Genomic DNA, 14,578 nt, shown 5'->3' with positions numbered 1-14,578 from the left:
GGCTTGTGTTATTAATGTAGTTTTGATTAGTACTGGCAGCCTGCTGATGCTCAAAGTTTTTAGGTCACATAGTTTGAGAAAAATGTGTTCTGGGCATCTAGCTCAAGATTTAAAAAGCACAGGGGGTAGGGGAGACAATTATTTCTAAATCCAGATTTAGTGCCAAATATTATTGTATTTCTGTGCATATTGCTGCCTTTAACAGAACTTCTGCTTGCTCAGTATATGTAAATGATGTCAGTTCTTTAGATGTTCCTGGAGTGTGTGGAAGATAACTTCCTGACACAGCTGGTAGGTGAGCCAACCAGGGGAGGAGCCTTGCTAGATCTGTTGTTTACGAACAGGGAAGGACTGGTGGGAGGTGTGATGGTCGGAGGCCGTCTTGGGCTTAGCGACTGTGAAATGATAGAATTCTCAATTCTTGGTGAGGCAAGGAAGGTGGTCAGCAAAACCACCACTATGAACTTCCGGAGGGCAAACTTTGGCCTCTTCGAGGCACTAGTTGAGAGAGTCCCTTGGGAGACGGTCCTGAAGGGCAAAGGGGTCCAGGAGGGATGGACACTCTTTAAGAAGGAAATCTTAATGGCTCAGGACCAGGCTATTCCCATGTGCCGCAAGTCGAACTGCTGAGGAAAACGACCGGCCTGGCTGAACAGGGATCTTTTGCTAGGACTCAAGAAAAAAAGGAGAGTTTATCATCTCTGGAAGAAAGGGTGGGCAACTTGGGAGGAGTACAGGGATCTTGTTAGATCATACAGAGAGGAAATTAGAAAGGCAAAAGCTCAGCTAGAACTAAATCTGGCCACTATTGTAAGGGACAACAAAAAATGTTTTTACAGATATGTTAACAGTAAAAAGAATCCCAAGGAGAATATCTATCCTTTAATGGTTACAGAGGGGAATGTAGCCACCAGAGATGAGGAAAACGCTGAGGTACTTAATGCCGCCTTTGCCTCAGTCTTTAATAGGGAGACCAATTATCCTCAGGGTACTCTGTCTCCTGAGCTGGAAGGTTGAGGATGAAGAGCAGAATATACCCCCCTTAATCCAGGAGGAAATAGTTAGTGACCTACTACGCCATCTGGACACTCACAAATCTATGGGACCAGATGGGATCCATCCAAGAGTACTGAGGAGGTGCTTGCCAAGCCGCTCTCCATCATCTATCGGCGATCCTGGTCAGCGGGGGAGGTCCCAGAGGACTGGAGGCTTGCCAATGTAACTCCCATTTACAAGAAGGGTCAGAGAAAGGATCTGGGGAACTACAGGCCTGTCAGCCTGACCTCGGTACCGGGGAAGATTATGGAACGGTTTGTCTTGAGAACACTCACATGGCAAGTCCAGAACAAGCAGGGGATTGGGCCCAGTCAGCATGGGTTTATGAAAGGCAGGTCTTGCTTGACCAACCTGATCTCCTTCTATGACCAGGTGACCCGCCTAGTGGATGAGGGGAAGGCTGTGGATGTTGTCTACCTTGACTTCAGCAAGGCCTTTGACACTGTCTCTCATGGCATACTCCTTGAGAAGCTGGCGTCTCGTGGCTTGGACAAGCGTACTCTTCGCTGGGTGAAAAACTGTCTGGATGGACGAGCCCAGAGGGTTGTGGTGAATGGAGTTACATCCAGTTGGTGGCGGGTCACAAGTGGTGTTCCCCAGGGCTCGGTGTTGGGCCCAGTTCTGTTTAATATCTTTATCGATGATTTGGATGAGGGGATCGAGTGCACCCTCAGCAAGTTTGCAGACGACACCAAGTGGGGAGGCAGAGTCGATCTGCTTGAGGGTAGGGAGGCTCTACAGAGAGATCTGGACAGGCTGGATCGATGGGCTGAGGCCAATCGTATGAAGTTCAACGAGGCCGAGTGCCGGGTCCTGCACTTCGGTCACAGCAACCCCATACAGCGCTACAGGCTTGGGGAAGCGTGGCTGGAAAGCTGCCCGGCAGAGAAGGACCTGGGCGTGCTGGTTGACAGCCAGCTGAATATGAGCCAGCAGTGTGCCCAGGTGGCCAAGAAGGCCAACAGCATCCTAGCCTGCATCAGAAATAGTGTAGCCAGCAGGAGCAGGGAGGTGATTGTCCCCCTGTATTCGGCACTGGTGAGGCCGCACCTCGAGTACTGCGTTCAGTTTTGGGCCCCTTGCTACGGGAAAGACGTTGAGTTGCTGGAACGTGTCCAGAGAAGGGCAACCAAGTTGGTGAGGGGCCTGGAGCGTAAGTCTTATGAGGAGCGGCTGAGGGAGCTGGGGCGGTTTCGTCTGGAGAAAAGGAGGCTGAGGGGAGACCTTATTTGCTCTCTACAACTACCTGAAGGGGGGTTGTAGTGAGGTGGGTGCTGGTCTCTTCTGTCAGGTGGCTGGAGATAGGACGAGAGGAAATGGCCTCAAGTTGTGGCAAGGGAGATTTAGGTTAGATATTAGGAAAAATTTCTTTACTGAGAGGGTTGTCAGACATTGGAACAGGCTGCCCAGGGAAGTGATTGAGTCACCATCCCTGGAGGTATTCAGAAAGCGCGTAGACAGGGTACTCCATAACATGGTTTAGTGGGCATGGATGGTAGTTGGACACGATGATCTTGAAGGTCTTTTCCAACCTAAATGATTCTATGATCCTATGTCCGTGTTAGAGTGCACAGCTTTGAGCCAAGAGCTTGGCAGTGTAGATTCTGAGTGTGTCCATTCTGGAAAAGTATTTGAGGAGAAGTCTTCGGTCTAGTTTTGACCTCAATGAAGATAATTAACTGGAAATAAATTTCTGACATTTCAACTAGTGTATTAATGCAATTCTTGGGGAGAATGTTAAATGGGATTAGGGAGATGTATGTATTTGGTCTTACTTTTTAGTCCTACTGGTATCCTCTACCTGATTCTGGTATCCACAATGCAAGGTCACTTCAAAAATTGGAGAACTTGGACAGTAGTCACAAGATGAAATATGATTTGGTGGAAGGTTATAAAGAAAAACTGGGTTTTTGGCAAGGAGTTTAAGGAGACTTCTCAGTCCAGAAGTATGTACATGGAGAATAGAAATCTAATAGTGAAGCCTGTTCAGTCTAGCAAAGGTATTGTGAGATCCAGCTAGGGAAGTGTGAAACTATAGATATCCAGGCTAGAAAGTACATATTTTAAAGCTGTGACGGTGATTAGTTTTTAGAATGGCTTGCACAAAACAGTTAGGTTTCACCAGTACTTTCTAAAGGTTAAATTTCACTGTAAATAAATTTAGTCCTATGTATGTTTTAAATGAAGATCAGGCTAAGTATTCATTATGATTCCTTTGAGCCTCAGTCTCTATGAAAATTGAAGTGGAAATGTTTTAGACTGGAATACATGATCATTTAAATGTTTTGGGCAATGTTTTTCAAATTCTTTGAAAATACATGTGCGTTTTGAGTCTCCTGTCTCTATGAATGCTGGATTGTAGATAAGCTTTAGGGTTAATTCTTAAGAAAGAAGGAATATGACTGTGAGCTACACTGACTTTTCATTGGTACGTTGAACCAGGTGATCGAAAATTAAGAGCAAGTTATTAGGCTTCCTCTAAAATTCCATGGTATTTGTAACTTGGGACTAAACTTCGGTGTGGGAGAGTGATAATAAGCAAATGCAGCCTTCACTGTACCTCAGCAATGTTGTCTTTTAAATGGTGTCCTCATAAAAAGGAGCAGATATGGAAAAGGTCTAGGACTTACGGACAAGGAAGGAAAAACCCTTGGTAGAGAGAAGAATGTAATGCAGAAATAGAACTGGGTAAAGATAAAAACACCTGTGTGGTTAATTAGCACTTTTGTGTTGGATGCACAAAGAACTGGAGCATTTTCTTTGAGTATCCTTACAAAGAGTGGGAAGATTTGTACAGAACACCTGTGGGATCAAAATGTGGGGTGATGTGACTATATTGAATAAAGAGGAAACTTGAGTTTCAGCTGCTGTTCTGGTAAACATTAACACCTGTTTGTATAAAATATATCTACAAGAGAGAAAACTGAGACCTTGTTAGAATATATATTTGTCTGGCATTTGTGGTATTCACCTGAAACTTGGGAAATGGCTTTGAAATACCCACATTAGTTGTGTCAGTGAAGATTCAAAGTTGCTCAAAGCTTGTAGAAACCTAATTAACTAGTTAGCAGAGGAAATAGCATAGCTGGGTGTCACGACCCAGACTGGACAGACCAGGGAGTTGTGTTTAATTCGAAATTCCCTCGGGCTAAATTAAGGTGAAACGACACCAAACGATCAGTTAAAGATTTTATTCATGACAAAAGCAAACTGAACTGGGGAGGCGTGGTAGTAGGTGGCCGGGTTTCTCACAACAGGAATTGGCATAAGACTACTTCTGTAAACCGTGTAACCATATACATCAATTCAGGGAATAAGGAGATCCCTCCCATTGAGTCACGAGGTTCAGAGCAGACTCCCTTGCTTTCCAGACTCCTCCTCAGAGAAGGGCCCAGGGGCAGCTGGATCCACTCTTAGACTTGGTCAACGGTTCATATCTTGAAACGGATGAGGTGTAGGGATTGTGAAAAAGTAAAAGGGAAGAGAGAAGAAGACAGAGAGAGAGGGAAGGGAAGAGAGAAAGATTTCACCGGTCCTGGGTCCAGCGTTGGTCCAGTCAGCCGACGGGTCCAGTTCTGGTGGGCTTGCGTACATGGAGCTTCAGTTTGTGTCCTTTTATCATCCTTGCCCCTCCTTTGGGCGGGCACCCAAACTCCTCAGGTTAATGAGCAATTTGTGAGCCTTTGGGCTTGGGGGTCCTTTGGGGAGTAACTTCTCCTTCCCTGCAGACAGGGCCATTGTTTGATCTTTGTATCAGAACAGCTTATCAGAACAGGGAGCTGCGCACCCTCCAGCACGCCCTCCCCCTCCTGTTGCTGATGTCTGAGCTGATGGGCTTTATTCATATGTGGTATATTATACATATGTTTGGTATGGTATTTGTATTTATCAGTGTGAAGATTAAGCATTTTTATAGATTTTAGATGGTAATTTGGTAATGAAGAAAACTTGATAGTGGTTATGAAAGGAATGAGTGTAACAGGAAAAAAGTGGGATGAGAAATTATAGAATGGAAAAAAGTTTGTGGGTGATAAGGAAAATGGTTAAAAACAGGTAGAAGATAAAAGCAATTCTATCATATGTTTCACAGAGTGGATGCTGTCAGTATGTGTAAAGCACGTGTGGTGCAAGTGCTAATAATAAGCTCTGACGTGCATGCTAGGCTACTGAATTCAGGTAATGCAGGTTGCTGGTGACCTCTTATTAGGTGGAAGTTGAAAGAGAAGGCCTGACAGCTTGTTCCCTTTGTGTTTTTGCTGGAAGCTTGTTTAGTATATAGAAATCTACTCAGGTAAGAGTAATTTCAGATACTGTAGTCCATAAAAAAATAAAAAAGGAAAATTAATTTTTTTGAGGCCTTTTGTGTAAGGAGTGAAGTAACCATTGTTACTTGAGATTTCATTTAGAGCTTCTAGTTATTTTGCTTCTGTGACCCACCTGTCTTTCTCTGTAATGGTGTAGAGCTGGTGGCCAGTATTGCTTCAGAGGGGAAGGCAATGTGAGAAAACACTGTAGGGTAAAAGAATACAATAATCGTTGAAGAAGCTTGCTTCTAGAGACTTAATTCCCTTAAATGGGAGGACTTCTAGTTTTCTAAGCCCATATGTTTCTTAATTCAGTTCAACTGATGACCAAAGGCTGTGGTTTTTTCTTTTAAACAGCGTTTCTTTATCTATTTTAGGTCTTCCTTTCCAACTTCACTGGTTTCTGTTCCTGTATTAAATAATACTTTTCAGCTTATAATTCATACAGTTGTCAGCTAATTTAATTTCTTTGGGTTGTATCTGTAGATTGTTCATTCTTGAAGTGTTTTGGTAATGTAAATATATTTAAATGTGAAACATTAAAAATATACCATTTTATGCACCTCATCTATCTTCTGTGAGACCATGAGTTTAGGTCAGAAGAACTTGTGATTAGACTTCACCAAGCACTGTCTGCTCTGAGTGTAGGTTAACTGACAGCACATTTTAATATATCAGCATTTTTTTGAACAGTTAATTTTATATAAAATATAACACCCCTTCACTTCTAACATGACAGTGTGTCTAAGTGTGTAAAGCATTTAGCTTGTAATTACAGGAAGATGTTTATGTTTTTTGTAGTTCAGGCTGTGGTCTTTCTACATTCTACCAACCCTGGTTAGACGAGCACAGTTATTCAGAAACTAAATCCATGTACCTGAAAATAAATCCACCATCTTTCTTCCAATGAAACATTTTAGGAACTTCAGATACTGTTAAGTAGAGAGAATTTTCAGGTGTCACAGTTCAGTAATCAAACCTTTACATATCAGCAGTAATGTCCAAATGCAAAGGATTGGGTCAGTAGAATTTTTTTCAGGTGGTACAACATGTATGACTGTCACATGTAATTTTGGGAGAGAATGACTCATTTAGCTAGGACTGTTGGTAGCGATGCTTTGTTAGTATCTCCTGTAAACTACTAGAATATTAAAGATAAGAAAAAATGAAAAAAGTATTTGGGGTGCTGCCACATCTCTCTAGTATATATCTGTAGGATATCTATTGCACCAAAACTTTAGGTACTAAAGGATTAATACTGTTGGTGATCCACTTGATAGTAGAAAGGAGCAGTGGATCTATTAGACGTGTCTTATCAGTCTTCCTTAGACCTCTGGCCAGCACAAAGTATGTCAGTACTGCGTTGATCACAGGTGTTCACACATAGACTCTAAATTATGTAGGAAAGACCAATTTTGCTCCTTCATCTCTTTGTCAAGAATATCTGTGCAGGTGAATTTCTTGAACTGTGTTTTGCACTCCACAAAGTGCTGTGCTGTGTTCTGTAAACTGAGCATCAGTTAGTTTGATCTATCCCTTCTTTGTTGGCATGAGGTAGGTAGGAACTGCATCTTCAGTGTACTTTTTTTTTTTTTTTTAGAAGATGCACATACAACCCTGCCTTGGTACACAGCTGTTCTCTGAGCTAAGACAAAACCAAAAGTTTTAGAACAAAGTGTTGAGGTTAAAGAGAAGGTAGGTTTGTTTGCCTTTAATTTAACAAAAGAAACCACACACCCCCCCCAACAGAAAAACCCAACAACGACCAAACAAAAAAAGCAAGCTGGTATTTGAACCTCACTGAAATGTAGCCTTTGTTCTGATTCTTCAGGTTTCCAAACAAAATGATAGTTTTGTGGTTTTAAGTGTTATTTTTAACCTTAATTTTCGGTGTTCTCACTTACTGCTTAGATCTTTCATGCTAGCAATGTTGATAAGCTTTTGATAAAGGGTTGGGGAGAATTGATCAGGTAAGAGAAGTTACACAGTACATGATTGAGTTGAGTGATCAGTTTGATATAATTACAACTACATTGTTGAATTCCTTTTAATGTCTTCAGTAAATTTGGCTTCAAGGGATGTGGCTATGTCTGAATACCTGCTTGCTATTCAGATGCCAAGCTGAATATTAGCCTGCAATTCCTGATTGGATGTTTAAATCATTGTGGGGTTTTTTGGCTTTTTTGTTTGTTTATTTGTTTGGGATTTTTTTGTGGTGTTTTGGGATTTTTGTTTTGGTTTGGGGGTTTTTTTGTGGTGTTTTTGGGGTTTTTTTTGTTTCTGTTTGTTTGTTTTCTAATCTAGGATGAAACAGGTGCCTATTTAATAGACAGAGACCCGACCTACTTTGGGCCAGTGCTGAACTATCTCAGACATGGGAAACTGGTTATTAACAAGGACCTAGCTGAGGAAGGTAAGATGTTACTAAATCTCTTGCTTTCTTGCCACTTGCTTATTATTTTCACTGATTTTGAGTCACCAAAAGTAACTTAAAATTAGATGGTAAATCTTAATCAGTGTTAGCATTTCAATCTGTTTCAAGTGAGGGTGATAGTTATTGTGCAGTTATAGTATATGCTGTTATTTGAGTGTTTTGAGTATGATTCCTGATTTCACAACCCCCATCCCTAGTTAGAAATAGAACATAAATATTCAAACATGAGGGGAGATGCCTTTTATCATATAATTTTCTATCTTTCCTGTATGACTGTGTGAAATACTTGGGTTTAGTCCTCTTCAAGCAAAATAATACTGACTGTGAAACAAACTTTAGATGTAAAGCAAAATAAGAGTGAAGTTCTGGGATGTTCAGATGTGTGGAATATGCTCTTGAAGAGTAAATTCTGCCCAGCTTCTCCCTCCCTGTCCCCAATTCATATCAGTTTTACCCTAATAGAGGATGACTCTTTTAAACCATACAGTACTAAAACTGTATTGATAAGGTATTGAAGAAATTGATCAAAGAGAAATACAGTCTAACAATATTAGCAGGAAATAATGTGAAATATAATTTCCATGTGCATTGTTAAACAGAGTATGCGTGGAGAACAGGTAAGGCTTGAACATGTGAGTGGGAGCAGTCTGTAGTATGTATCTTTAAGCTTTTGTTTCAGGGTCTAAGATCTTAACTGGCAAGAAGAAAAATTTTCTGCACACTAGCAGCTGCAGAGCTTTTCAGTAGGACTATTTGAATTTCTCTTTCGTATTCCAGCCTTAGGCAGGGCCTGAGCTATGGTGGTCCATCAGTCTGCTATAGAATGGCATTTGAGCCCCTTTTTTTTGTTTCCTGCCTCTCATTCTGTATGTGAAATGTGATCAGTTTTCTTCAGGTTTTTTTTTTTTTGGACAGTTTTTCAGAATGAGCTAAACTTTGAACTACATGTGCCTGAAGGAAGCCAGAATCGTTAGGTTGGTAAATGAACTTTTCCTAGGGCAAAATAAATCATTTTCTATAGCTGTAGAGAAGATAATCTTAGGAACTGGTTGGTGGGTTTGGCCTGGAATCTTTGGTTACATTCTCTTTCCGAAAAATGTTCTCATACTAGGTGTACTGGAAGAAGCTGAATTCTACAATATCACATCACTAATAAAACTGGTAAAGGACAAAATAAGAGAAAGAGACAGCAAAATCTCACAGGTGAGGCTGTTTTCTAGTGTGGTTTTGATTATTTGTTCTAGGGCAAGTAGTGGGTGGGTTTGATTTTTTTTTTTTTTTTCCTTAATTGCTCACTTCCCCAGTAAGATACTCAATGGCTGCCTCCATCACTGGTTGAGCTGGAACCATTAGTACGCAAAGATTAATATTCTTAATTGCCAGTACCTGCCAGTCTGCTTACAAAGGGCACAGGCATATGGTTCCTATGGTTCCAGTTCTTGTTCAGAAACTGAAAACATTCTAAAGAATTGTTCAAAAATGTCTGGTAATAGTAGAATTTGTTATAATATCATTTCTGGAAATAGTTATTTTAGAAAACAGCTTTTGTAGAATATATTTTTCTCATATGCATTTAAATACTCTGAATATGATGAGATTGCCTAACTACGATATAACTGCTGTTTATACAGTATGTTTATGCAGCGTACATACAGATGCTGTTTAACTCCTGTCATATGCTTTTGTAGCAAAGTAGTTTCTTTATTTGTAGTGCTCAGTAGTTGAGAAGACTCTGCCTCTTCTCATAGCAGCTCATGGATATTTCTTTATGGAAGTGAATATGATAGAGAAACTGTTAAGTAAAGAAAGTATTCAAGTTTGTTCTTTAACTCTGCTACTCTGGCCTTCCCTGATAACTGAGTCTTCATGGAGATATTACAAACTCATATTGCCAAATTTCTCTTGAAGCCGGGTTGTGGGATAGCAGAGTTTTGCTCTGATAGCATTTTCTAAAGGGTTTCAGCTGAAATGGTCCTAGTTATTCGTTGCTCTGGATGGGAAACTTTGACAGGGAGATAAAGACATTTTTGAATATGGTCAGACATTCCTTAAAGTTAGGTAGGCCTCTGCAGAACCTCAACCTGGATTTTGAATAATGTGGTTTGCCACCACATGGACCGATAGGTAAGTCTTAAGGTTATTTTGTTATAAATGTTAAGTAGCACTTTTGGTCCCTGAAACATTCATGAAGCATTGAGTCTTCTGCAAGGTGATTCTGAACAGGTGAGATTTCTTTAAAAAAAAAAAAAGCTGTTCAAGGTGGTGTTTCTTACCATTTCTAAAGAATAAGGACAACTTTAGACAAGTCACAAGCATAGTGAATTCCATGCTGCATTGAGCAACTTATATTTCTTCTTGAAGGTGCCAGTCAAACATGTGTACAGGGTGCTGCAGTGCCAGGAAGAGGAACTCACTCAAATGGTTTCCACAATGTCCGATGGCTGGAAATTTGAACAGGTAAAAAAAACCGTATGGGATATAATTACAAAGTCTTCTAAAATTTCAGTTATGTTGAAGAGGAGTATAAAGTCAATTCTGTGCATCTTTTTAAGTTCAGTAATTTTCAGAAATTGGATAGATAAAGATACACAGTTAAGTTAAAATTTGGTATTTGTATTCTTATTTGTCAGAGGACAAAAAACTAGCTTTCCAGGAGGTAAATTATGCTGACTTTCTATAAAAACATCTACATCATGCTTGAAATGTAATTCTTCAGTGCCTATACACTAGCATTTGAAGGGTGAATAAACCAAAATTAACTAATACAAGTTTATACGAATGGTAGGTCAGATACAAAGAGCTCCGGGTAAAAGAGATGAGCTTGGGAGATAAATGTTTGTCAGGCCCAAACAATGCTTCTTCAGATAAAGGATTGATAGGCATAGGAGGGTGAACTTAACCAGTGCGGATGTGAAGCTGGATAGGTGTGAGCTATGTGAACCTTTTCATTCTTTGCGCTGCGTAAAAATAGCTTTGTGTGTACATTCAAGAATACATTGTAAAATTGCAAGATGATCTTTCTGTTATCTTTGCTAATCTCTGTAAATAAGAAACTAACTATGTGGCCTCTTCATCCTTCATGTTCCTAACCTACCAGAATATTTAAACTGCATTGGAGCAATGAATCTGTTAACTCAGGAGTGAGACAAAGTGCTTAGCCGCCAGCATCTTTTTCAGTGTCTGGTGCCAACTGTAGGAGAGACTGGAATAAGCACAAGCCTCTTAACCTGTGCAGTCTCACTCTAATAACACAACAAAGCAACATTTTAAAAAAGTACAGCACACAAAGGTAAAAGAGAAAGTTTTGTTTATATTTGATGAAATGTGTAAGGTGCTGGTGTCATGGAGACAGCTGTGATCGAATAAACTAAACCAGCACAGAGAAAGCTTCTTGTGCTTCAGTTCTCTGGCTCAAGTATTACCAAGTCTGTTTGGCATGCCAGAAGCTGAGTGTTTAAGTCCCTGAAAAAAGCTCTCACTTAATGCACGTGACTGGTTTTTGACCAGTGCATTGGCAAAGTTTCTTTGATATTCTTCTTTGTCATAAGAAACTAGCTTTCATTACAAACAGAGATTCTTTACTTTTTGACAGATTAAATAATACTATGGCTTTTACCTGTCTTAAAGCCTTGTATTCTTTGGGGTATCGTATTTGGGAGTAATACTGCTTTGACAGTGCAACTGCTGAAAGAACTATTAGAATCTCTTTTAGAACTGGAAAATTCCAGTGGTTTTCTTGAATGTTATGTCCTTGTTTCATCCAGCTTTCTCCCTATTTCCTCTCTCCACCATGTGTCTCTCTCTTGGACACATAGTTTGAAGCAGATAAACACAACAGCTGTATGGTCTCATAATACTCAGCTTCTCATTACCTCAGACTAGGCCATTCTCTCCTTTGGTTGTATTGCAGACCTGCTTTTAGCAGACATCGTTCGCTTGAAACGTGATTAGAATATTCTGTATAATCTAAACGGTTTTATTGTTAAGATTTGAGAACACTGTAGCATTTCTGTAATTTTTTATCTTTTCTAAACCTGTGTTGGTCAGCAGCATGCTTCCTTCAGAAGCTGTCTTTGGGGTGGCACCTACCATGCTTTGTACGTATTATCATTGGTGGGATAAGAATCATCAGCTTTTTCAGAGGAGTACTATTCCTATGGGTTGAGAGTCCTTGTGCTCTGTGCCCCATATAACATGTTTAAGTGGTTGTTTTTGATAAAAAAATATTACTTTCCCCTTAACATTTCAAAATTTTCTTGTAAAATACAATTGAATGTGGTGATTAAATAGGAGTGGAAGGTGTTAAACTTCTGGTGCACTTACGCGGATGTGTTGATGCACTTTTCCAAAGAATACCAGTGGAAGTGCTGGTAGAATACTGCAATCGATTCCAGTCCAAAAACTACTGCCAATAGTTGTGCTACCCCACTTTTGTGATTTCAGTGGGTTATTTTGGAGATGATTTTTAGCTTCAATTGTTACCTCTTCAGGCAATCAGAAAAAACAATATTTTGGCAATACTCCATAATGGGAAACTTTGGGCTATACAAAATTGCTACATACAAAGGCTTTAGACAGCAGTGGTCTGTCAGTTATGTAAATTTTAATGATTAATGTAACCTGAGTCTGTCACCATAATGCTGTCTTAAATACGTTCACTGTATGAGGAGGATGGTATTTAGCTGCTGCCTTCAAAATTATTCACATAACAATAGCAGGATAAAAATAAATTTACTGTTCATGAGCCTTCTCATCACTAGTAATCTCCAGTTTACTCAGAATAGGCAGTTATTGTCTAGTTCTTCACACTTAATTTAAAGCTCTAATCTTTCTCAAGTGCACTGACAGGCTATGCTTTAATTTAAATGGGCTAGGAATTGCCATGCATTATTAAGTTAAAACATTTTCTGTAATGACAAGTTGAGAAATTTAGCTGAGGTTGTTCTGAACTTCTGAATTATTAGATGTTAGGCAAGTGTGAACAGAGTTCTTGGTACTGATTTTTATGGGAACAAGACACAATTTTTTCCATTCCAGTTATTTTCTTGGATCTTCTGTAAATTACCCCTTCTAAAACCAATTTAGAGCACTCGACTTTTTTTCCTTTAGTTGCCTTCATATGTTTTCTTAGCTATATTTTGTTTATCAACAGCTGGAACAAGATGAAGCTCTTTCATACCCAGGCTTGATATATTGCTTTACATAACACCTTCCAGTCTTATATCGACGTTACCTTCTGCACTTGGCAAGTGTGACAGGAAAATAATGTTCACTTTCATAATGCACCGAACTTTGTTTATATTTTTCAGAGTAGTTGACTACACCACAGTGATATGGGAAGTTTTCTGACTTACTATCAGTAACTCTTAACTTCCCTTGAAATTACGAAGGGCTTTGCAACTGCCTCCATAAATTTTAAGTATGTTGAAATGAAGGTTGTAGCTTGATAGCAACCTGTTCTAGTGGCAAGTAAATGTTACCTGAACGTTTGAGCTCATCTGTTATTTGTACGATTTGGATAATGGTATGTGCTTCAGCTTTACAAAGGTTTCTTTTTGTGTTTTGCTTTGATTGGTTATTTCAGCTTGTCAGTATAGGTTCCCAGTACAGCTGTGGCCGGGCCCAGCAGTCAGAGTATCTGCTGATAGTGTCACGGGAAGTGAAAGGGGAAGAGAGATGCTTCCAGAAATGCTGCAGTGAGGTGTGTCACACCATTCTTTTTGCCCTCACACTGATATGCTTGGCCTCCTTGCGTTTCTGCTGCTTTCAAATCATTCCACTTTATTCCTGGATGTACAGCACATAGTAATTTGTGTGTATTTGTGACTGGCTTTTATTTATATTCACGGTATTTCATTATACATTATGATTGTTCATATTGTAAAAATAATAAACAAACAGACAAACAAAAACCCCCTAGTTATTTAGTTAAAGGTTTTTCCCAAGAAGGGTTCTTATGTTCTCAATAGGTAACTTCTTTTCCTTAAATCTTCCTCCAAAGTTAACAGCCTTTGATCTATACTTGTTTAAATTGTACCACTTTTACTTAACGATAGGAGCCCTCTAAATAAAGCTTTGAGTTCACTGGGTTTAGAAAGGGACATTTTTGTGTTAATCGTTGTTCCAGTTGAGCGTATTTCATCCACCTAATAGCCAGTTAAGTTCTGAGTTCGAACCCTTTATTTCTGGTAACTCGGAACTTAACCTTTTTTTTAGGTGGATGAAATGTATTCAAGCTGGAACAATGAATAACAGAATTTTTCAGAAATAAAATATGGAGTGAGGGGAGAACAAAACCAGGAGTTTTAAATCTTGTCTCAAGTGGAAAGAACATCCTGGGATTTTTTGGCTTTATTTTTTTGTTGTTTTGGGTTTTTTTCCCCCTTGGGAAATTTTCTTGAAACCCAAATGAAGAATCGTAGCTTCACTCATTGGCTTTTTAGGCTGTCTCATCCTTCCTGCTCCTCTTGCCATCAAGTCACTGCTTTTTTAATTGCTGTGTTACTTGCCAGTGTTCAAGAGTTTGGGAAGGGATTTTTTTGCTAACCAGTAACATTGGAAGCAGTTTCCAGTTCTTTACATAGCTGTGCTTCATTTTGAAGTGTCTTATGTGAATTGATTTGGGAACCTGGTGTTCTGTAGTATTTTTCAACAATAAAATACTCAGACTCAGAGTACTTGTTCTTTTCCTTGCTTTATATGTGGTTATTCAGTCTGAAAGATCAGTATAACATCATGAAGATAACATGACAGTAAAGTGACTTGATATGAGCAGAACCTTGCA

General features: G+C 39.6%; 1 protein-coding gene across 4 annotated transcripts in view; it reads left to right on the top strand.

Annotated features, from left to right (window-relative positions):
* LOC128134664 (BTB/POZ domain-containing protein KCTD5) overlaps window positions 1–14,578 on the top strand; it is a 39,331-nt gene that overhangs the window by 5,147 nt on the left and 19,606 nt on the right. For 2 of the 4 annotated variants that reach the window (XR_008232804.1, XM_052772675.1), the window contains exons 2-5: window positions 7,665–7,773; window positions 8,906–8,997; window positions 10,156–10,251; window positions 13,379–13,495. Coding sequence is in view for 3 of the 4 variants with exons in the window: in XM_052772675.1 (XP_052628635.1) it covers window positions 7,665–7,773; window positions 8,906–8,997; window positions 10,156–10,251; window positions 13,379–13,495 (414 nt within the window). In the remaining variant the exon portion in view is untranslated. The remainder of the gene's footprint in view (window positions 1–7,664; window positions 7,774–8,905; window positions 8,998–10,155; window positions 10,252–13,378; window positions 13,496–14,578) is intronic. The other 2 variants (XM_052772676.1, XM_052772677.1) reach the window with 1 other exon arrangement.

Source organism: Harpia harpyja, chromosome 21 (assembly GCF_026419915.1).
Source record: "Harpia harpyja isolate bHarHar1 chromosome 21, bHarHar1 primary haplotype, whole genome shotgun sequence".
In the NCBI taxonomy this organism is placed as follows: domain Eukaryota; kingdom Metazoa; phylum Chordata; class Aves; order Accipitriformes; family Accipitridae; genus Harpia; species Harpia harpyja.
Note: the sequence above shows the minus strand (reverse complement) of the source record. Positions and strands in the feature narration are given on the sequence as shown.